Source organism: Crocodylus siamensis, chromosome 5 (genome assembly GCF_052110815.1).
Source record: "Crocodylus siamensis isolate JL-2025a chromosome 5, ASM5211081v1, whole genome shotgun sequence".
Lineage (NCBI taxonomy): Eukaryota > Metazoa > Chordata > Crocodylia > Crocodylidae > Crocodylus > Crocodylus siamensis.
This window is the reverse complement of record NC_143399.1, coordinates 187,646,696-187,669,256: the sequence shown is the minus strand read 5'-3', so window position 1 is coordinate 187,669,256 and position 22,561 is coordinate 187,646,696. Positions and strand designations below refer to the sequence as shown.

The 22,561-nt window shown below is 43.3% G+C and overlaps 1 protein-coding gene across 4 annotated transcripts in view; it reads left to right on the top strand.

Annotated features, from left to right (window-relative positions):
• The window catches only part of NRP1 (neuropilin 1), a 153,352-nt gene that overhangs the window by 59,935 nt on the left and 70,856 nt on the right, over positions 1-22,561 (top strand). For all 4 annotated transcript variants that reach the window (XM_090047542.1, XM_090047543.1, XM_090047541.1 and 1 more), the window contains exons 3-5: positions 1,114-1,295; positions 12,119-12,346; positions 21,374-21,529. In XM_090047542.1, the coding sequence (XP_089903668.1) occupies positions 1,114-1,295; positions 12,119-12,346; positions 21,374-21,529 (566 nt within the window). The remainder of the gene's footprint in view (positions 1-1,113; positions 1,296-12,118; positions 12,347-21,373; positions 21,530-22,561) is intronic.

The window sequence follows — 22,561 nt, the reverse complement described above, 5'->3', positions numbered from 1 at the left end:
TCCAACATGACACCCAGGTTCTGAAGACCACCCAGTTTTAGGAAAGAGTGAATCTGGTGCCATCAATTACATCTGTGCCCTGTCTTTTATCAAGGGCAATGCAAATCTCCAGAATCACTCACCAATGTATCTTTGAAATGGGTCATCTTTATTATTTCTCTGAGAAGGCTGTTTCAGGTATTACTGATCTCCCTCAGTGCCAGTTAAAGTCAGCTTTGCAGGATCAGGTCCTTGAAGGTGTTATTTCTAATTCAGAGTATCAAGAAATGCTAGAGCATCACTATTCTCTTGAAGCAAAATTTTACTATTACCCATTATGCCGTAGTTTTAATTTAGTTTATAGATGAATTTGTCTGTACGTATATATAGAGAGAAAGAAAAGATGAAGACCTAGACCAGAGTTCCATATGCTAAATGAATCTGAATATTATAATAAGTCATTAAAAACACATTGATTCAAATATCTAAACAAGAATATTTACTAAATGAATACATTTTATCTGAGAAAAATCAACCGCTGTAATTAAAATATGGATTCGGGGATTTGCTTTATTTCTAACATGGAAAATGACAGATTTTCTACCAGTGGCTTGGAACACAGTAGAGTTTTGAACAAAATCAAATGTTTAGGGATTCATTTATTATTCTGTGGACATATGTTTAGAGGGTAGCATACAGAAATCAAAGTATTGTTCACAGAGCTCCAGCCAACGAGACATTTTTGAATTCATAACAGAACTTCACAGTTTGAAAAGAATGCTATGCATTATGTATTGATAACAACACCACCATAGACAAAGGAACACAATTTAATAATACAGAATTGTGCTCATGAGATTTCCTTTTTTTTGTTAATTGGTTACTTTAGCTGACATTGTCTGCAAGCATAATGGACAGCATTCTTCCTAATAGTTCCATGTTGCCAGATGATGTCTACAGACATGATGTAGTCCATTTTAATTATTTCATTTCACTTACATCTCTCAGCATAATGCAGTTTCCAAGCAAGCTGGCATTTTTCTTGATTATCTTTGTTGTGTTATGGTTTCTAAATTAATTAAGTCTCTTTCTTTCCTGGAAGTTGAAAGTTTCTGTCTCCCATTTATCCACCAGGTATGATTATGTTGAAGTGATTGATGGAGATAATGCAAATGGACGCTCTTCGGGAAAGTTCTGTGGAAAAATTGCTCCCTCTCCTGTGGTATCTACAGGACCACATCTCTTTATCAGATTTGTTTCTGACTATGAGACTCATGGAGCAGGATTTTCCATCCGCTATGAAGTTTTCAAAAGAGGTGAGCAAAGAATTCATTATTGTGTAGCTTATTATCTATATTTTTCTTTTTCTCTCTAAACACTCTGAAAATACGAAAATTTGCTTGAAAATGAATGTCTTATTGCTGATGCCATCAAATCCCAGGGGAAAGTCCTCCTCTAGTCTATGTTATCATAGCTACATGGGTGAGCTCTAGCTGAGAATCTACCATGTTTGTGCACAATCTGACAGCCTTTTCCAGCAATCTGCAAAAATGGTTTATTAAGATTTTTTTTAGCTGTTGATACTCTTTGTGCTGATAACGGCTATGTCAGAGGTTACTACCTTAATAGTGCTATAAAGCCTTGAATTGGTTGGTGCTTCCCTCCGCAGTTCCAAAAGATAGCAGGCAGGGTTCAGAAAGGACCTAAGAACACATGGCCAACAGATGATGGGAACATCAGAGTGGTATCACTTTCAGTCTTTGTTTTGGAGGGCTAGGGGAGAGAGGCAGGTCCTGCTGCTGTCAGGCACATCCTGCTGACTGACTGGCAAGGAGTTTCAGTAAGGCTATAGAGCATGAGCAGCTGTACACAGAGACAAGAACATCCGGAAGAGAGAAGCTTCTCAGGATTAACAGGTTCTGCAAGTGGCCGCCACTCTGATTTGCTGTCTTGCCAAGTCACCGGCTATAGGGCGGTGGTGAGATCATTTCTTGGCCCACACATTAGCTGTAGCTGGATGAAGATAAACATATCACACATTCACAAGCCAGGACCCAAAGTAGAGAATAAATGTAAAAGCATGAAAGTTTAACCTTATGGGAACACAGATTTCCTTTGACAACCCAAGCATTTGGAGCCAGATTTCCTAAGTCACTGTAAGCTCAGAGGGCATTTACACACATGTGGGGAGCCTGCTCCAATGCATTGGAAAGAGCATCAGAGCACACTCGATTAATCAAGTCTGCTGGAGCACATAAATTGACATGTTCTGGCAGCCTCACGCGTCACATGTATCAGCAGCACGGCATGTCTCCGTGCTGAGAAAATGGCAGCAGTGTGCTTTGAAATAAAACACAAGTGAATGGTAACAAGAAGGGTTTCTACAAGTATGTCAGTAACAAGAGGAAGATCAAGGAAAGTGTGGGTCCTTTACTAAATGGGAGAGGCAACCTAGGATGCAGAAAAGATTGAAGTACTCAATGCTTCTTCATTTCAGTCTTCACAGGTATGGTCAGCTCTCAGCCTACTGCACCTGGCAGCACAGTCTGGGGGGGAGGTGAGCAGCCAACAAAAAAAAGAGCAAGTTAGGGACTATTTTGAAAATAGTCTGTGGGGCCAGACAGGATGCACCTGAGGGTGCTGAGGTAGTTGGTCAATGTGACTGCGGAGCCATTGGCCATCATCTTTGAAAACTCATGGTGATTTAGAGAGGGTCTGAATGATTGGTAAAAAGCAAATATAGTGCCCATCTTTAAAAGAGGGAAGAAGGAGGATGCAGGTAACTACAAACCAGTCAGCCTCCCCTCAGTCCCTGGAAAAATCATGGAACAGGTCCTAACCATTTCTAAGTACTTGGAGAAGAAGGTGATTAGCAGGGTTTTCCATTTACTGTGGAAACACAGTAAAACCCAGATTTTTTTATTTTAGGAAGAAAAACCTGGATTTTGTCATTTTAAGGAGAAAAACACAGATTTTCTCCTTTAAAGGATAAAAATGCAGGAAACAGTGGGTTTTGAAGGCTGGCAGAAGCGGGAGAAGGGTGATCAGCAGGGGGTGCCATGTGCATGTGTGATCCAGGCAGCCTGGAGAGCAGCTCCCTGCAGGTCAGTCTGGGGATGGGGGGAGGAGGCAGAATTGAAGCCCCCAAAGAGAGGAAGAGAGGGGGTTGGGCAGGGCTGGGGCTGGGGCTGGGGCCAGGGCTGCTGCCCAGCTCAAGCAATGCATGGTGGTGAGGTCCAGGGCCACATCTGCTCCCCTGTCCCACAGGCTCTGCTCCTGCTGTGCCACCCATGGGGAAATGGGAGCCAAGGTCCCCACTCCACTCCCCTCCACAACAGAAGCTGCTGACTCCCATGGGTGGAAGGCACTGCTGTGAGAGGCAGGGGGCTGTGAACACGGGTCCCTGGCCCCATAGCCTTGGCAGCTGGGGGCCCTCTCCAACAGGACCATGTAGGTGGAAGGGTGTGGTTGTGGGTGGGGAGTGAGGGGCACCAGCAGGGTCAGGAGGCTGTGATGGGGCACCAGTAGGGGTGGGGGACTATGATTGAGGAGTGAGAGACAAAGTCAGAGGCAGGGCACTGGCATATAATGGCCGTTCAGCACTACAAAGCAGTGCAGGGGGGACAGCCACAGCTGGACCTGCATCCTGGTGAGCAAAGGGGGAGGGAGAACTCTGATTTTCCATGCTAAAAAACCTAAAATAAAACACCAAATTTAAAACTGTAAATATATCAATAAAGTATTGTGTTCAACTGATATCTATATAGATAGTGTTGTTTCATTTTAATCATGGAAAATGTGGATTTGGGGGGTTTTAATCAGATAATTTGCAATTTTTAAACAGAGACAACCAGGTTCCCTGATGATTAGAAACATTCAGCATGGATTCACCAAGGGCAAGTCATTCCTAACCAACTTGATTGCCTTCTATGATGAGATGACTGGCTCTTGGGAGACCAGTGGATGTAGTATACCTTGACTTCAGCAAGGCTTGTGATAGCATCTCCCAGAAGACTCTTGCTCCCGCAACATTCTTGCAAGCTAGCTAAGTTAGTACAAGTCTGATGAATGGACTGTAAAGTGGATAGAAAACTGGCTGGATCATCAGGCTCAGAGTACAGTAGTCAGTTGGCAGCTGGTATCAAGTGGGGTTGGTTCTGGCGCTGGTTTTGTTTGGTATCTTCATCAGTTACCTGGAACATGGGATGGTGTGCACCCTCAGCAGGTCTGCAGATGATACCAAGTTGGGGAGAATAGTGGATACATTGGAGGATAGCGGTAGGATTCAGAAGGCACATTTACTGCACAGTAACTTTTACGGAACAGTCACCTCCCACCCCCAGGCCCCCATTAGATCCCAGGGGAGGCACACCTAGGCCAAGGGTTAGTGAGGAACTAGTTAGGGAACTTCTGGAGGGACTGAATGTATTCAAATCAGCTGATCTGGATGATCTCCACCCTAGAGTACTAAGGGAATTGACTGAGGTCATTGCGAGACCCTTGGCATGGCTTTACAAGCACTCGTGGTGCTCTGGTGTGGTGCCAGAGGACTGGAAGAGGGCCAAGTGGTTCCCATCTTCAAAAAAGGGAGGAAGGAGGACCTGGGAAACTATAGGCCAGTTAGTCTTACCTCAATCCTGGGCAAGCTTTTTGAAAAAAATATTCTGGCGCATATCCATGAGGGGCCAGCAGGGGAGATTATGGTTAAGGGCAACCAACATGGGTTCATTAGCAGCAGGTCCTGTCAGACCAACCTGATGGCCATTTATGAACAGATCACCAAATCCTTAGATGCAGGGGTAGCAGTGGACATAGTCTTCCTGGACTTTCGGAAGGTCTTTGACACTGTCTCTCACCCCGTTCTCATTAAGAAACTGTGGTGTCGACACCCACGCAGTCAATTGGGTCGCCAACTGGCTGGAGAGCTGCACCCAGAGAGTGGTGGTGGACAGGTCATTTTCGACCTGGAGGGATGTCCAGTGAGGTTCCACAGGGCTCGGTCCTCGGGCCTGCACTGTTCAACATCTTCATCAGTGACTTGGACGAGGGGGTGAAAAGCACCCTGTTCAAATTTGCTGATGACCCTAAGATGTGGGGGGATGTGGGCACACTAGAAGGGAGGAATAGGCTGCAATTGGACCTAGACAGGTTACAGGGATGGGCGGATGACAATAGGATGGGATTCAACACCGACAAGTGCAAAGTGATGCACCTGGGGAGGAACGACCGGCACCATACCTACAGGTTGGGGAACTCCCTTCTTGTCAGTACAGAGGCAGAAAAGGATCTTGGAGTCATCATTGACTCCAAGATGAACATGGGCCGGCAGTGTGGGGGTGCAGTCAGGAAGGCCAACCATACCTTGTCATGCATCCATAGATGCATCTCAAGCAGGTCCAAGGAGGTGATATTCCCCCTCTGCGGCACTGGTCAGGCCGCAGCTGGACTGAGCGCCGCACTTCAAGAGGAATGTGGACAACATGGAGTCCAGAGGAGGGCCACTTGCATGATCAGAGGGCAGCAGGGCAGACCCTATGAGGAGAGGCTACAGGGCCTGAACCTGTTCAGCCTCCAGAAGAGAAGGCTGAGGGGGGATTTAGTGGCCTGTTACAAAATAGTCAGGGGGAACCAGCAGGCACTGGGGGAGTCCCTGTTCCCCCGAGCACTGCCAGGAGTGACCAGGAATAATGGTCACAAGCTGGCAGAGGGTACATTTAGGCTAGACATCAGGAGGCGCTACTTCACGGTCAGGGCAGCTAGGGTCTGGAACCAACTTCCAAGAGAAGTGGTGCTGGCTCCTACCCTGGGGGTCTTTAAGAGGAATCTAGATGTACACCTTGCTGGAGTCATTGGACCCCAGTACTCTTTCTTTCCATGGCAGGGGGTCGGACTCAATGATCTGCTCAGGTCCCTTCTGACCCTAGAAACTATGAAACTATGAAACTTAAATTACAGTGAAGTAAACAAAAAGTACTACACAGTGTGGGTATGCATTTACACATGCACACCCATACTATGCAGTAGCTACGATGACTTATGCTGACTTGATTAGTTACTGCTGACCTGATTAGTTACTGCTCAGTAATGCACATGTAGACACCTAACTTTAGTCCCAAGTCAGACCACACACAGTGTTAATGCACTTTAAGACCTGCATGTGTAGACATTTGCATATTTCCACTTACTGCAAGGTAAATTTAATGCAACATACATGCACTGTAAACATGCCCAGAGAGACCTAGGCAAATTAGAGTATTGGGGCAAAAGAAATCTCATGAGGTTCAACAAGGACAATTGCAAAATCCTACACTTAGGATGAAGCAATCCCATGCACCAGGACAGGCTGGGGGCTCGCTGACTGGGCAGCAACTCTGCAGAAAAGGACCTGGGGGTTAGAGTGGACAATAAGCTGAATGTAAGCCAGCAGTGTGTCCTTGTTGTGAAGAAGGCTAATGGCATTGGTAGGTGTTGCCAGCAGATCAAGGGAAGTTATTATTCCCCTTTATTCAGCACTAGTGAGGCCACATCTGGAGTGCTGTGTTCAGTTCTGGGCCCCCCACTACATAAAAGAATTGACAAATTGGAGAGAGTCCAGAAGAGGGTAAGAAAAAAGGAAGGGCAAATGATTTATGAGGTAAGGCTGAGGGAACTGGGCTTATTTAGTCTGCAGAAGAGAAGACTGAGTGGGGATTTGACAGCAGCCTTTAACTACCAGAAGGCGGGGGGGTTCCAAAGATGGAGCTAGGCTGTTCTTTGTGGTGGCAGACGACAGAACAAGGAGCAGTGGTCTCAAGGTGCAGCAGGGGAAGTTTAGGTTAGATATTAGGAAAAACTTTCTCGCTAGGAGGGTAGTAAAGCACTGAAACAAGTTACCCAGAGAGGTGGTAGAATCTCCTTCCTGGTAGGTTTTTAAGACCCAGCTGGACAAAGCCTTGGGTGGGATGATCTAGTTGGAGGTAGTCCTGCTTTGAACACGGGGTTGAATTAGATGGCCTCTGGAGGTTCCTTCCAATCCTAATTTTCTATCATTTTCCCCATCTTTGTTAGAAAGTGCATCCACAATAGATGGGAGCAGGGACTGGAACTTTGAACTCCCCCCTCCCAAGTGACTGCCTTAACCCAGAGAAGTAAATGGGCAATTCTGCATCCTGGGTGACAGTGGCACACGGGGCAGTGGCCATGGTCAGGCTACTGCTGGTGACATGGAGCAACTGGGGGAGGGGTGGCAGCAGCTACTATTTTTTTGCCTTGTCCCTGACCAGTGCCCCAGTCATTCTCCCACACTTACACTACTGCCTCAAGTGTTAGGCTGTGGCTTTAAAAGAAAACAGTGAGCCTTGCTCTTTCAGAAAAGAGATGGAAACACCTGCCCTCAGGAAAGAACTCCAGGTTCTTGATGCTTAGTGGACAGAGACTGTAGACCAGACTCAGGTACTTAAGCTCTAGAGCAAGCAGGAGTTCAGACACAAGTATATGCTCAGCATTTCTTCTTGGCTTTAGGAAGCTTCAGGCAGATCCCTGCAACAACTGGCTTTTTGATTCACCTTGCACTGTGTAAGAGTGCAAGCCTAAGTATCTAACACCAGAGTGCAATTCAACTCCAGAGAGGTAGACCCCTAAATATTAGGTATTACAGCACCTTACTTGCAGGTGCTTAAGCCCTTAAACTAAAACACAAAACAAAACCAAGTACAAGAATAACCTGAAAAAGTTGTTCTTGTAACTCAGTGTTTTCAAATGGAAATATTTTTTGATAGTCTAGTGGCAACTCAGTGCACCAATGAGAACAGTTTATTTCCTTATGTGATCATTTAAATCTCACACTGATGCACATTAGTTAAGACAATGTTATGAATGAGGGGTTACAGTGGACAATAAGCTGAATATGAGCCAACAACGTGCACTTGTTGCAAAGAAGGTTAACAGCATACTGGGCTGCATTGGTAGGTGTGCTGCCAGCAGATCAAGGGAAGTGATTATTCCCCTCTATCCTTCACTGGTGAGGACACATCTGGAGTACTGTGTTCAGTTTTGGAACCCCCACTACAGAAAGGAAGTGAACAAATTGGAGAGAGTCCAACAGAGAGCAACAAAAATGGTTCAGGGGCTGAGGCACATGGCTTATGAGGAGAGGCTGAGGGAACTGGGCTTATTTAGTCTAGAGAAGAGAAGATGGAGAGGGGATTTAATAGCAGCCTTCAGCTACCTAAAGGGTGGTTTGAAAAAAGATGGAGCTAGACCAGGGGTACTTTGGTACTTTGGAAGGCCCTGGGGGGTATGCGGTAACGGTGCAGAGAAGCCAGTGGCACTTCCAGTTTCGCTGCTGCACAAGCTCCCTCGGCCAAGCTTATCAACCAGCTGCTGGGGGACATCCCCCCACTGCTCGGCTGCTGGGGGTACCCCGACCAAAAAAGTTTGTAAACCCCTGAGCTAGACTGTTCTCAGTGGTTCTGTCAGATGACAGAACAAGTAGCAATGGTGGCAGCAAGGGAAGTTTAAGTTAGATAAAAACTTTCTCCAACCCTCATTTTCTATTCATTTTCTATTTTCTGTTATTCTATTGCAAACTATTACATAGGTGCAATGGTACAAGTTAGAGTTATTGTGGGAAAACAAACATTTTTCCTGATGTCTAAGCATTCTGTACCTCCCAGGTAATGTTTAATTAATTTATATAGTTAATTCCAAAGCTGCATATTGGGTTCCTTATTATGCTATATAGATCAACCACATGGCATAGACTGCTTGACTAAAACAAACCTTATTAGACACCTATGTTAAAACATCCTTCCAGAAATGAAATAACCTAAAATGAAATGTTAGATGAATGACTGAGACCCAAGCCCAAGATGTTATTAACTGTCATATACAAGGCTGAACCATACTGCAGTACACTAAACATTTGTGTTAAAGACAGTTGTGAACAACTCTTTGCTTTGCTTGCTTCCCTCAATTTGAGCAAATAAAAATTGTGTCATTCCTCCTGCATTGCACACTGCTTCAGGTTCTGAGCTGTGTGCTCTGTGGGCTGTACACGCAAGGTCCACATCTCAGATCCTAGTATAAGAGACTCCTCCTCACCCATAGTCATAGAGAAGTTTGAGACACAAGCTGTGTCAGAGGTGGAGTCTGAGACTTTACATCTGATAGTGGGTTGAGCAGGAAGTGATGCTGGGAGAGAAGATTGCCTCACGCAGTGTCCCTGATAGCAAATTAAGATGCTGGCTGAAAGGTCTGAAATGAAGCTGTCAGCCAGGAAGAATAGGAGATCATAGAGCTCAGAGACATCTTTTTTGAGGGCCACCAAAATGGAATAGGGAAGCAAAAATCTTCAGCACTGTCCTCCTTAACTCTAGTCACACACAATACCTGTCCCTCTCAGGAGCAGCTCTTCTTCATTTGTCTCTGACTGAGACTTCTGTTCTTGATTGCCTTATTTCTCCCTTATGGATAACTTCATTGCAGCCTTGGAGCAGGTTCTACTGATAGTCCCTACACAAGGCAGGCAGAGGGGCAAGATTTGTAAAGGGCTTATTAATGAGGGATTTCATTTAAAGGAATATCCTGCTTCTTGCCCCAGATTAGCTGAAACACACTCAAAATGAGGCAGGTTGATACCAAGACATCACAGGTGTGTGTAAGGGGTTAGCCTGATACTTCTGCATTTGGCAAGTCAGGATTTGCCTCCTCCCTTTAATACAGTGATAATGAGCACAACTAATTTTATTTTGCACCTTTCATTTGAATGCAGGAGGCTCACGAAGCATAGTGCAGTATAAATGGCATACAAAGAAATCGTCTTACTGTGGACAGGCAGCTTCATGAAGAGTGAATAGTGACAATACTTTAACAGCATATAACAACCCTGTACCACAGTTTATGACACAGAGAGAGAATGAATGCTCTATCCACCTGAAACAAGAGGAGAATTTTAATTGCAGACAAAGTTAATTTCCCACACTGGAACTGACCAGGTGTCACTGGACCATGAATATCAGCATTCTTCCAAGTGTGCCCTGTACATGCTCAGGATCTTGATTTGATAGAATAGGTGTCTCACATCTGTGTTGAAGGACTGAAATTCCTGGGGGTCTGGACAGATGCACCATTGTAAAGTGGTAGAAGGGAACTGGTAAGGCCACATCTGGAGAACTGTGTCCAGTTTTGCCCCCCCCAAATACAGAAAGGTTGTGGACAAATTGGAGAGAATCCAGCGGAGGGCAACAAAAGTGGTGAGGGGGTTGGGGGACATGATTTATGAGGAAAGGCTGAGGGAACTGGGCTTATTTAGTCTAGGGAAGAGAAGACTGAGAGGGGATTTAATAGCTGCCTTCAACTACTTGAAGGGAAGTTCAAAAGAGGATGAAGCTAGATTTCTCTCAAGGGTGGCAGATGAGAGAACAAGGAGCAATGGTCTCAAGTTGCAGCAAAGGAAGTTTAGGTTAGATTTTAGGAAGAATTTTCTTACTAGGAGGATAGTAAAACACTGGAACAGGTTACCCAGAGAGGCTGTGGACTCTCCATCCCTGGAGGTTTTTAAGATCATTAGACAAAGCTTTGTCCGGGATGACTTAGTTGAGGATGGGCCTGCTTTGAGCAGGGGGTTGGACTAGATGACCTTCTGAGGTCCTTTTCAATCCTGATTTTCTATGATTCTATGACCTGAGCCAGCAAGCTGGGGGGGTGCTGTGTGGCAGGGAGCCCCCCCCCCCCCCCCCACACACACACACACACACTTCTCAGCCTATGGACAGCTGTGTAACCCCAACCCCAGTCCCAGGCCCCGCAGACGCAAGCCAGTATAGCCGGGGAGGGCATGCAGTGGGGACCTCTGCATGCCCCCCCCAGTCACCCCTGACAGCAGACAGCTGGTGGGGAAGCAGGGCTGGGGAGAGGTGCTGCACTGGCCAATCAGGGGTGGCAAAGTGCTCGGCTGGGTTTGGGATTCTCCAGCAGCCTGCCATGAACACTCCCCACCTTCTGACCTTGGCCAGTGCAGGCTGCCTCCATCATCCCCCACCAAAAAAGCAACCGTGAGTTCTGTTTATTCCCAAACTAATCTACGGCACTTAGAAAAAGCCACGAAAAATTAGTGTGAAGCTGCCACAGGCATTTTGAACCTGTGTACCTGGCCCTGATGTCTACCAGATCTTGACTTCTTCATCGCACTTTCCAGTAAATGCCTTTGTTTAAAGGCTGGGAAGTACTTGAATTAACGTGGCGGGTAAGAGGTGTGTGGTCAGTGCTTGTACCAGTTCCCAGCACACCTACAGATCAGCTGTGTTTCTGTGGGACTTGAAGAAAACAGACACCAGCTCAGCTTTTTGTCCCATCTCTTCATGAAGACAGATACATTTATCTGTTCTTTTATATCTTCTTGTCCCACTGTCATCCCCTGCTTGACCAACAAGAGTTTATGGAACACCAGATTATGCTGTGGCTGGTACGCTGGGAAAGGTTAGTGTGTCAACATTGATATTATGTGACTTCTAGCAACACTGCCTATAATCACACAGTTTATCATGCCTGCACTAACAGCAACACTTTACTGGTGCACCTGTGTCAACACCACTCAGAATGAGTCACTCACCCTTGGTACATGTAAGAATTACCTTTCACATTTAGTTTGTCAAAGAGGCATAGGTCACATCTGGCAGAGTTACTGAGTCACTGCTCTAGGAATCTGAAACCACTACTCCCTCTACTGAATCCACTCACCCGCTTCTGTAAAACATGCTATTCCACCAATAAAAGGCTGTCAGCCTTAAGATTTAAAGATTTAAGCTTGAAGGGGCTATAATTATTTCTCTAGGGTTCTGTCAAGATTTCTTCAGCTTAGACTTTCATTGTTCCCACGTGACTTTGTCTTTGTCATAATTTTTCTAGAGCTGGCACTAGTTTTCATATTGCTCCACACAAATTGAAAATTGGAGATCACACAATAAATGTGAATTACATTTTAATACCTGACTATCAATAATAGGAACAAGCTGGTTGAATGATTAATACAGTGATTAAAATGAGGTGTTTCATTGAAAATCCACCTCTGCTGTTAAAAAGACAAAATGACTTAATTTGTTTCCCAGTTAACTAGCTTGCAGGGTAGGATGGTGCTAAGTATTTCTCTTTCTTCACCCAGGACCCGAATGTTCCAGAAATTTTACTTCATCGAGTGGAGTGATAAAGTCACCAGGATTCCCTGAAAAATATCCCAACAGCCTTGAATGCACTTACATTATCTTTGCACCAAAGATGTCAGAGATTATACTGGAATTCGAAAGCTTTGAACTAGAACCCGATTCAAATCCTCCAGGGGGAGTACTCTGTCGTTATGACCGATTGGAAATCTGGGATGGCTTCCCTGATGGTAAGAGAAAAATGAGCTGCAGCGCACAGAAGCACTGCTCCACAGTCAGCTCCAGAAGGCATAGGCTCATTTTTTAAAATACTGTGTTAGAGGTCCTTGTTTGATTTAAACAAAATGAGTTGAGTTGAAGGAGAAAAGAGGGGATACTCTTTAATTACAGACAAGCAAGCCCATGACTAGCACGTAACAGTATTAATGTTGTTATCCAAACTGTCCCTAACATTAAACAACTGGCTTTGAGCCAATATCAGTTCTTAGAGGCAGCATACATTGGTTTCAACAAAGGCAGAACTGTGTCTTCAATGCTAAAATAATTCAGACAGGTAAGTCTTACTGTGCATCCAAACTCTGAGCACTAATGAGGATGGTATATGATGATATCCTGCAGTTTGTTGTTGCTGTTGTCTTGGATTTGCTGGAGTTTAACATTAGGTTGAGCACTTCCCCTTAGGGTGCACACATCAGAACTTGGCAGTCCTCAGGAATCATGCAAGCAGTAATGTGCAGCCAACTGTTATTGATGCCTTTTACAAGCTTTCTGTGCATGCCATAAGCAGCTAAAGAGAACCGTCTTTCTGTTGTCCTTTTCCCCTCTATTTGTAACTTACAGCCAAATAAAGCAGGACAGGCCTTGTCTCACAGAATAGTGACAGAATGAAAGCAATTTCACTTCTTCATTGATGCAATTACCTGCTTTTAAGGGTGTCTTCTTTGAGTTTGTGAATAGCACCAAGTAGGTTTTTGCAAACCGTTAACACTCTAAGGTAATAATATTTCATTTTAATAACAACATCCGTTAGAACCTACCATAGAACAGGATTAAATATGCATAGTACCCAGCTCTATCTGCTTTTCATCACAAATGCATTTGCAGTCTTGTGAAATGATTCCTTTTTAATAAAAGCTTTCATTGATGCTACAGTAAATAGGTATCTGCTTTTTAATGTATGTTTGTTTTGCTCTTGCTTTACATTTAATTGATTTATCTTTCTATTTTTAAGCACTCTCCAGTAAGTGCAAAAGAAAAAGCCAAGGGAATAGCTGAGAGACTACTCTACATATAATTCCTCAGATAGGAAAACAGTATTGTAACAATATTATAACAATGTGTGGAACATTTAATAATAGGTTTATTTGCATATAAACCTACATCTTTCCAGCCTAAATTCCTGTAGGACTTTGATTTAAACTGACATGTGAAAAGAAGATCCAATCAACCAACTTATATGGAATATTCTGAGAAAGAATTGCATTATTATTAGTGTCAAGAAGCTTTCAAAGTGGTAATTTTCTGATTCAAGAAAATGACTGAATCAAATTGAAGAATAATTAACAACAAGTGTTACCAGCTTTCCAGTTCACCCATGATTTCAAAGTATGTTTGACTCTCTCAGGAAGAAGCAGGAGTTTGGCATCAGATAATTGTGTTTACAGTTTTATAAATACTCAGCTGACCTTGCCTTCTTACTACAGTGAAATGTCTCTTCAGATGCATTCTGTGGGGGCATGTGGTAGTTCTAAGAACATATTTGAAGCATCATTCATTGGAAGATGACTCCTCAGCCAGATATTTCTGTTTAGCCTAGCAAAATGAAGGCTGAGAGGGAATATGATTGCTTTCCATTAATGCATCAGAAGGGTAAGCACCAGGGAGGGAAAAGTGTTATGTAAGCCGAGGGACAATTGCTGGCACAAGAACAAGTGATAAAAACTGCCCACAAATATACTGAGGTTGAAAATTAAAATAAAGTTTCATAGCATCAAAACAGGGAGAAGTTTTCCAGCGGGAGTACCAAAGGTAAAATGGAGCTGAGAAAGTTTATGAAAGAGGATAGATCATTAATGATCAACCTTTTTTGGCTAATATGCCACAAGGTAAAGCCAGCCCATCTCTGATCCCTACCTACTCTGATCCATAAGCAAAACTGGGAGAAGGTACTGCTACCGGAAGAGGTTGCTTTGATGAGGCACATTAATCCTTCCCTCACCTCACAATTGCCACCGTTTTATTTGACAAAAAAGATACACATTAATTTGTAGGAAGTTGAACAGCCAGGAAAGCATTAAGTTTCATAGTTTCTAGGGTTGGAAGGGAGCTGAGCAGATCATCTAGTCCAACCCCCTACCATGGCAGGAAAGAATACTGGGGTCAAACAACCCCAGCAAGATGTTCATCTAACCTCCTCTTAAACACCCCCAGGGTAAGGGCCTGCACCACTTCTCTTGGAAGCTGGTTCCAGACCCTAGCCGCCCTGACTGTGAAGTAGCGCCGCCTGATATCTAACCTAAACCTACCCTCTGCCAGCTTGTGACCGTTATTCCTGGTCATTCCTGGTGGTGCTCGGGGGAACAGTGACTCCCCCAGTGCCTGCTGATCCCCTCTGACTAGTTTATAACAGGCCACTAAATCCCCCCTCAGCCTTCTCTTTTGGAGGCTGAACAGGTTCAGGTAAGTTGTCTTTTGGCAATGTCACCTGAAGCACATGCCTACCCCTGTTCAGCAGCATGAGGTTGGAGCCCTGCTGTCGCCATTCCAACACCCCACCTTTACTGTGTGCCTGGGACTCCCATCACATGCTATACAGTAGCTGCCCATGCTGCTTGTGGTACACGTGCCATGGGTTGGCCATCCCTGGATTAGATGATGTGGTTACATATGGCAGAAGGAGACTAGACTTGGTGGCCCAGGGAGTCCTTTCCAGTCCTTTGTCCCCATGTCCCATAACAAGATAAAGACCAAAGCTATACTGCTATTAAAATTACTAGGGGTTATTAATATTTATTTCCTTGCAGTAGTGACTGCAGCCTGCAATAAGCTGTTATCATCTTCATTGTGTTAGGCTTTGTACAAAGATGCTGTAAAATTAATTTAGCTGGATAACAAACTCAACAAATAGATGAGACCTAACAAAGAACATTAGGCCTAGGGACAGACATTAAACATAAACCAATTCAAGTTATCAGAAACTGGTTTAAACCTGTAACAGAACACACATTCAGTGCACATAAACCAGTTTGAAAATGGCTGAGACTGGTTTGAGATAAACCTGGTTAAATGTAGCATCAGACTTAACTAATTTGGGTCAGACTGGTTTATGCAACATCTGTCCCAGACCCCCACCTGGTTGAACTTAAACTAGAGTCCCCCAGCATACCAGATGCTTTGCAGCCCTGGGTGGGGCTCAATGCTCCAGAGCAGGGATGGCCCCGCCCTTCTGCTCCCTGGCTGGAGCTCTGGCAGAGATGGCAGGCACAGCCGGGTCTGCCTGGTTTCATTTTTCTCCATGCCCCCTCACCACCCCCTGCTCAAGCAGGGATTCCTCCCCACTTCTCACAGCAGAGACTGTAACAGTACATAGTATGCTAGCTAATGCTGAGAGGTGTCTTGTAAGGCAGACAGGACAGTGTCCACTTAAGACCTTTTGGAGCTAATCAACAAGTCAGCTGGTAATGTCTCTCCATTCCTTCCTTGGAAAAAGTTGTTTAAGAAGAGCTTGAACTAATGAGAGAAGCTTTTATTTTCTTGATGGGGTGCTAAATGCTGTGTTACTCACTGTGTAACTTCCTGCTGTGTAACTAAATGCCGTACAACTCTCTGCAAGCTCCCTTGCTGGTCAGGAGTGGGGGGAGGGGAACCCCTCCCTAATCAAAACATCCTGCCAGGGCCTGACCACACCCCCCACACCCCCGCTCAGTGCAGAAGAATGGATGGAGGGCTGCTTTAGCACCCCTCAGCTTCTAGCCTGAGCTCGTGCAGGCATGTGTCTGCATTTCCTCAGTCCGGAGGGGATGTCTGGACAGTTCCAAACTGGTTCAGCCTAGCCAGGTTAAACTAACCTGCAAAAATTGAATCAATTCAGGCTCAAGCTTTTTGAATGGCTATCCCTAGCCTAGTAGTGTGCTTTGTTTTAACATGAGCATTAACTAAAAGAGATTATTAGCCAATCTTTAATTATATTCTAATGTACATGACCTCTTCCCCCAAAGTACAAGTAACACATGTATATATAGGTTAGAAAAGAATTTTCAAGGGTTAAGACTTTTTAATGATACTATCAAATTGCCTGTCAAGAATGATGGGGAGGGCAGGTGCAGGCGGGGACAGAGCCGCACGTCTGGCCCCTCTACATCTACCCCTACAGCCACTCTGGCTCTGGACCCACTCTACCCCCCCCTCCTGGCTGCTCCAGGTGCAACCTCACTCTATCCTCCACCCATCCCACTGCTCTGCATCTGCCTGGCCCATGTCCACCTCCATCCATCCCTGCCTGCTGCCTCCCCCTTCCTGCCGGCTGTTCTGGGAGGCATTGGGGCCAGGAGACTGGGGGGGTGCCACCACCATGATCCCCCCCTTTGCCCTCAGGCAGGGAGGCATAGGGAAGCCAGGGCATGCTCATTACCACCAACAACTTCCCCTGCAGCGACTCAAACTTGAGCTCACACAGCCCAGACCTGCACATGGAGTTCAAACTTGGGCCTCTGCATACACCCCACTCTCGGTGGTGCATGCACCATTACCCAAAAGTGTTACAGACAGACAGACTAAGTCTTTTATTGTATTAGAATATTATAGTTACATGGTTTTGTAGGAAATTTTGTGGTTACTGTATAACTTAAAAAAGGAATCAAAACATTTTTTCACAATAGAAAATGAAAACATTACATTTTGACCTTAGCAGGGTGCTCTACTTTGATCTTTTTAAAATGAAATTTTGTGAAAATTAATGCATTTCCATGAAACGTTCCACTTGAGAGGAACTGGCATTTTCTGATGTAAAAGCCTTCCACTAGAAAATGTCCACCTAGCTGTAATGGTCGCTAATGAGCAAGTTGCTCCCCAAGTGCTCTTTCACATTTGTAGAGTTTCAGCTCACCTGGCTGGTGCTGAGCAGTTTGGCCCTGCTGCTACAAGGCAATTAAATATGCTCTTATCTTTGAAGCCTGTGAGTAGTCCCATCAACTTCAAAGGGACTTAATTAAGGCTACTCCTGTGTTTAAATTTAAGTATAGGCATAAGTGTTATGCCTATACAAAAATGCTTAACATCCTGCTGGGGAAAGCCTCACAATATTAGCTATTTCTACATAATTTTGTACAGAGGGCACTTTTCCATCCCAAGAGCTCCTCTTTGAAACACAACCATAGAGACAGCACATTTGAGACTATCTGGAAACTTAGTCAACTCTTGAACTCTTGCAAATGACTAAGCCAAAACAGGGTCCTCCTATTAAGAGAAGCAATGACATGGGGCACTGAGAGGCTTAATGTGAGGAAGGGAGCAAAGGCACAAAATGTGAATGTTTGACTTTATGCAAGGAAGCTAAGCACTTGCCCCTGGAGCACAAATGCACCCAAAGCCAACCCTGACTGAGAGCAATCCACTGATGACTTAAAAGAAAAATAGTTTACTCAAAACCATGATGAGCTTAAGTGATGAATTGCACATATCCATCATGCAGCTTTCTTTGAAGTTCTATGGATTGTCTACCAGAGGCTCAAAAGTAATTTAAAGGAGTTTACATATGGTTTGAGAACCACAGGCTAAGCATTACTCCTCTGGTCAATACCACAAGTGCTTGCACTGAATTATACAAGAAAAAATAACACTTTGCTAGAGTTGTTAACATCAGTGCAAATGAAGTTTGCCATTAATCTAGGTCTTTTCCTGTTGTATTTGCTCTCTACACTCCGGTGAAAACAAATGAAGATATAATATATATAAAAAGCTCTCCATCTATGACTACTGGAACTATTAGAATAGAAGTCCATTTTTCCCTGTTAGCATTCTAAGTGGTACATTATGGATAAATGTTTAGCCAGTGAGAAAGCTGTTATTCTACACAAACACTGTGTGTGGCACACAGTATATTTTTTAAAATATATTTTAATATTCACTGAATTAGGTAATTTACTCTTGAAATTGGTATCTTGAAGGGCTGATAATATCCCTCTTTTCCCCCTTTTCTTTTCAGACTGAGTTATAAAGGATAGAAATGTGGCCCATTGGCCAATGTATAAGGCAACAAGTATGCATAAATTCTCCAGCAATAAGATGACTCCCATTGACACAAAGGGGCACACTAGATTTGCAGCTCAACATCCTTTTTGTGGCTTCAGTTGTACAGACTTTAAAAAGAAGCATATGTGTGGGTATTAAGCAACTAGCCTTGTCCCAGGAAAGCTGCTTCCCATTACATAGCATAGCTAAGGAATTTATTCTAGCTGAAAACTGAAGTGGACTGCAGTAATCTCTGTATTTTGGGAAGAGCTTGGAAAACAATTTTTTGCTTTCTCTCCACCCCTTGAACCTAAATGCAAAGCATATTTTTCCTTATGATCTCATCTGTCCAGCAGAGATCAGCTGAGAAATGAGGAAGGATCTCAGGGATAGATAGATAGAGCGCAAGCATCAAGTGGATATATCCAGGAAAGGCTCAGAGGTGCCTTTGTCCTATTGGTAATATGGAACTGGTTCCCTAACAGGCATAGTTTAGGTCCAAGAGATACACATCTGGACAAGTTTCTCAAGTGGGATGGCAGATGAATGTCATAAGCCCCAGCAGCTGAAAGCTACAAACAGATATTTCAACCTAATCTCCAGTAGAATCACTCACTCTGTTATCTGAGTGTCAGCGCCCAAATTCCAATACAGATCTTTTGGCTGGATTATGGGAGAGGTTTCATCAGCTTGAAATGTACATGTACCTTTATCACAAATCACAGAAGTGACAATTTGCCTCCAGTTCATGATTGGTAGAATTAGTAGGACACTGACAGAAATAGTAACACAGTCTATCAAAATAAACAGTGGTATTGCTCAAACTGTATTCTTCATAGTGTACTGTTTGGTGCAGTGACACTAAACATCGTTAAGCAACTTACTGTCATTCAAAAGTCTACAAGACTTAAATGGAAAAAGGACAACTCTATGTATTTTAGGTATTTATATGGGAAGAATAAGAATCTTTATTTCATCCCGTTCTGCTCAGATCAATAATGTATTAGCTCAGCAGGCTAAGGTTTACATGTTGTGCAAGAAAATTCAATACCTCTTTGTATCATGTTCTGCAAAGTTTTTGGCTCCTGAATCTATTCAGCTAGCAAAGGGATTAATACTGTGATACCAGGGGCAATATTCAGAAGAATGAAATGTAGAATTACCATGTCTAAAAATTATAAACCAGTGAGTCATGGTGAATTTTAAAGTCTGAATGTGCTTTAAACAAAGTTCCCTTCTGTTTGCTATTTCAAAAGGATATTCCCTGCAGGAAATGGGAGGGGGAATACTTGGAGGGCCATAGTATGGTGGCCATATCTCTCCTTCTGTCTTATAGTCCATAGTAAGGTCAACAGCGGCAATGATCAAAGGCCAGAGTGGGAAGTAGCAGGGTTACAGCTGTTTGCCCATCCAAGAAAAAAGACAATTAAAGGGGCAGGCTATATCCAGGCAGATGTGAAAGATTTTTTTTTAAGGGCAGTGCTGCTAATGATCCAAAAGAACGGCTTTCTTTTTTCAAAAAATAAGATCGTAAGTGATTTAGTGGAAAGAATTCAATGCATGTCCTTTGCAGGGTGTTCTATTACATCTATACATTTATCTTAGAGCAGTCATGGGGAAAAACAGCGGAGTTGGCTGGGGACTAGTATCTTACATGTAATGAGATTGCCAAGGCAACTGAAAGCTGACTACAGCCAGAACATGGATAGAAAAATCTACATTGGCAGCAGTAGCTGTATCATCTGAGCTGCTTCCTTCTGGCAGCAGTAGGGCTTAGTACAGAAGTGCAGCTCATATTGCATGTCTATTCCAAGTTGGAACTGTTTAACTTGTTGGCAGACACTAATAAGTGTCTACAGAAATTATGTTAGCTAATGAGTTTCCTTGCATTTTGAATAATTAAGATTTAGAAATGTTTTATCTTTTAAACTGAAAACTAACCAGACTTATAACAATAATGATGTGTTAAATGAGGTCTGGGAAGCCAACAGTATGAATATTGTCATCTGCAATATTCATTGCTCTAGTACAACTCATGTTGATTATCTTACACAGAAATGGAGTCGTCTTCTTCATTTTGGGGCTCTATCCCTGAGAGATGCACAGCATTGAAAGCCTGCATACGCTGGCTTGAGTTAAACTAACTAAGGGGAAAGGGTAATCATCTCACTGTAAAAAGAAAACAGAAAGATATCAGGATTTGGATTTTTTGACTTTCACAGGAATATATATTGGAAATATTGCAACTTTGAAAGTAGAAGCAATTTTCCCATCATTACTCTTGCATTCCTTTGCAAACTTCATTAGATATTTAAGATAGATATATTTATTTAAGATAAATATAATGACACTCTCAAAGGAATGGCAGAGGGATGGGTGGAGGACTTGTTCATATATTATATTTTTTTGTTGATTACATTGGTCAGCACTTGAGTGAAGGGAAGAAAGTAAGTGCTAGAAGCTGTTGAAAGCACAAATAGCAGGGGGCATGGGGTCATTGATCATTATGTGACTATAAGAGCAAAAGTATTTTTCTGAATTTGCTGAAAAACTTATGACAGCCTGCCTGCAAGACTACTGAAATAAATGCCCAGTTCTGCAAATGGGACTCAGCTCCCATTTACTATCACAAGAAAAGGAGTACCTTATAGCCTGGGTGTGCAAGCTGAGCCCCTCAAATCTAGGCAGATGTTTTAATCACATTTTGAAAACAACATCTGCTTCTCCTTGTGCATATAATTGTATGCACCACCGCCCATAACAGCGTACTTAAAAGTGTACCCTTTGACAATCTAGCCCTATATTTCATTAGAGCTTTATTTGCTTTTCTGAAATGCTGTAATAGTGAAGTTCCCTATGGTAGGGTGAGCCATTTATTTTTCATTACCTAGATATTGATGAGGTTGTAATTTTAAACTGTTGTAGGGAGTCCTTATTTTCCACTGAAGAATCTTTTTAGGAGACTGCTGTATTGACATCCATTGTTGAAGGAGAAAGCTAATTTACCATTATACATTGTTTCTTTTCAGTTGGTCCTCACATAGGGCGTTACTGTGGACAGAACACACCAGGTCGAGTTCGCTCTTCAACAGGAATCCTTTCAATGGTTTTTTACACTGACAGTGCAATTGCAAAAGAGGGATTCTCAGCAAACTACAGTGTCTTACAGAATAGCATATCAGAAGGTGAGTATTTATGCATCCTGCAGAGCCCTGTGGTAAATATGTACTGTAATGTTTTCTTGCACATTGAGTGCCATATGAATCATTAAAGAACTCTTAAATAAATAAAGGTGTTTTTCTTTTCTTTTTTAAAGATAATTTACCCTTTAAATAGCTGTTTTCTCATAGTTTTCTTTCACAAAAATGTCTCAAAGTTAGAAGAATTATTGGGAAAACTGAACTGGCAAAGAAAACCTGGGATTGCAGAACAGTGGAAGAGCTGCACTGAAACAATGAAATATGAACATGCTTTCCACTCCTCAAAGCCTTCTATTCTTCTATTACAAGAAGGAACAGGCTTTGATGATTAAATTCCAACATGTAAAGGACAGATTTACTGTACTTAGCCCTCCTCAAAGTGTATCATAAGATATTTTAGAAATTTTTCTATTACAGATTCTCTCCCAAATGTTTCATTCTCACACTCACCCTTCAGACCTGGCTTGTAACCTTCAGTAAAGGCCCACGATTCCATTCCAAGGCTCAAGAGTCCAATGAGGATTTCCTTTCTTAGCTTGAACTTAAAACAATGGTACCCTTTAGGTTCCAGGGCTTTAAATAAAACGCTCTCTTCTTTGTCCTACCCACTGAGATCCAGAGAGATTCACCCAGAATGAATGTACTTTGATACACTTCTTTAAAGAAGAATGAGGAAAAAACTCCCATAAGGTGAAATTCAATCCTCTAGCTAAGCAAATGGACCAAAATGTATTCCAACCCGTGGGGATGTGAATGCAGAACTATGATAGTTTCTCCTGTATATGCTGTGCGTGCGGTCTTCTGGCCATTTTGATGGATCTTTTTGCACCTTTTATCCTGATGCAAAGAATGTGGAGTCCTTATCGGCATCTGCTTAATAATCACCCTACATCTGTGCTACGGAACAGCTATGCTAGATCCTTTAGTGTGATGGGTTCATTTCATCTTTGAAATACAGTGCAATCCAAAAACTTGTTTATGTGTATGCACACACAGATTTATTCGCTCAGCAGCAAA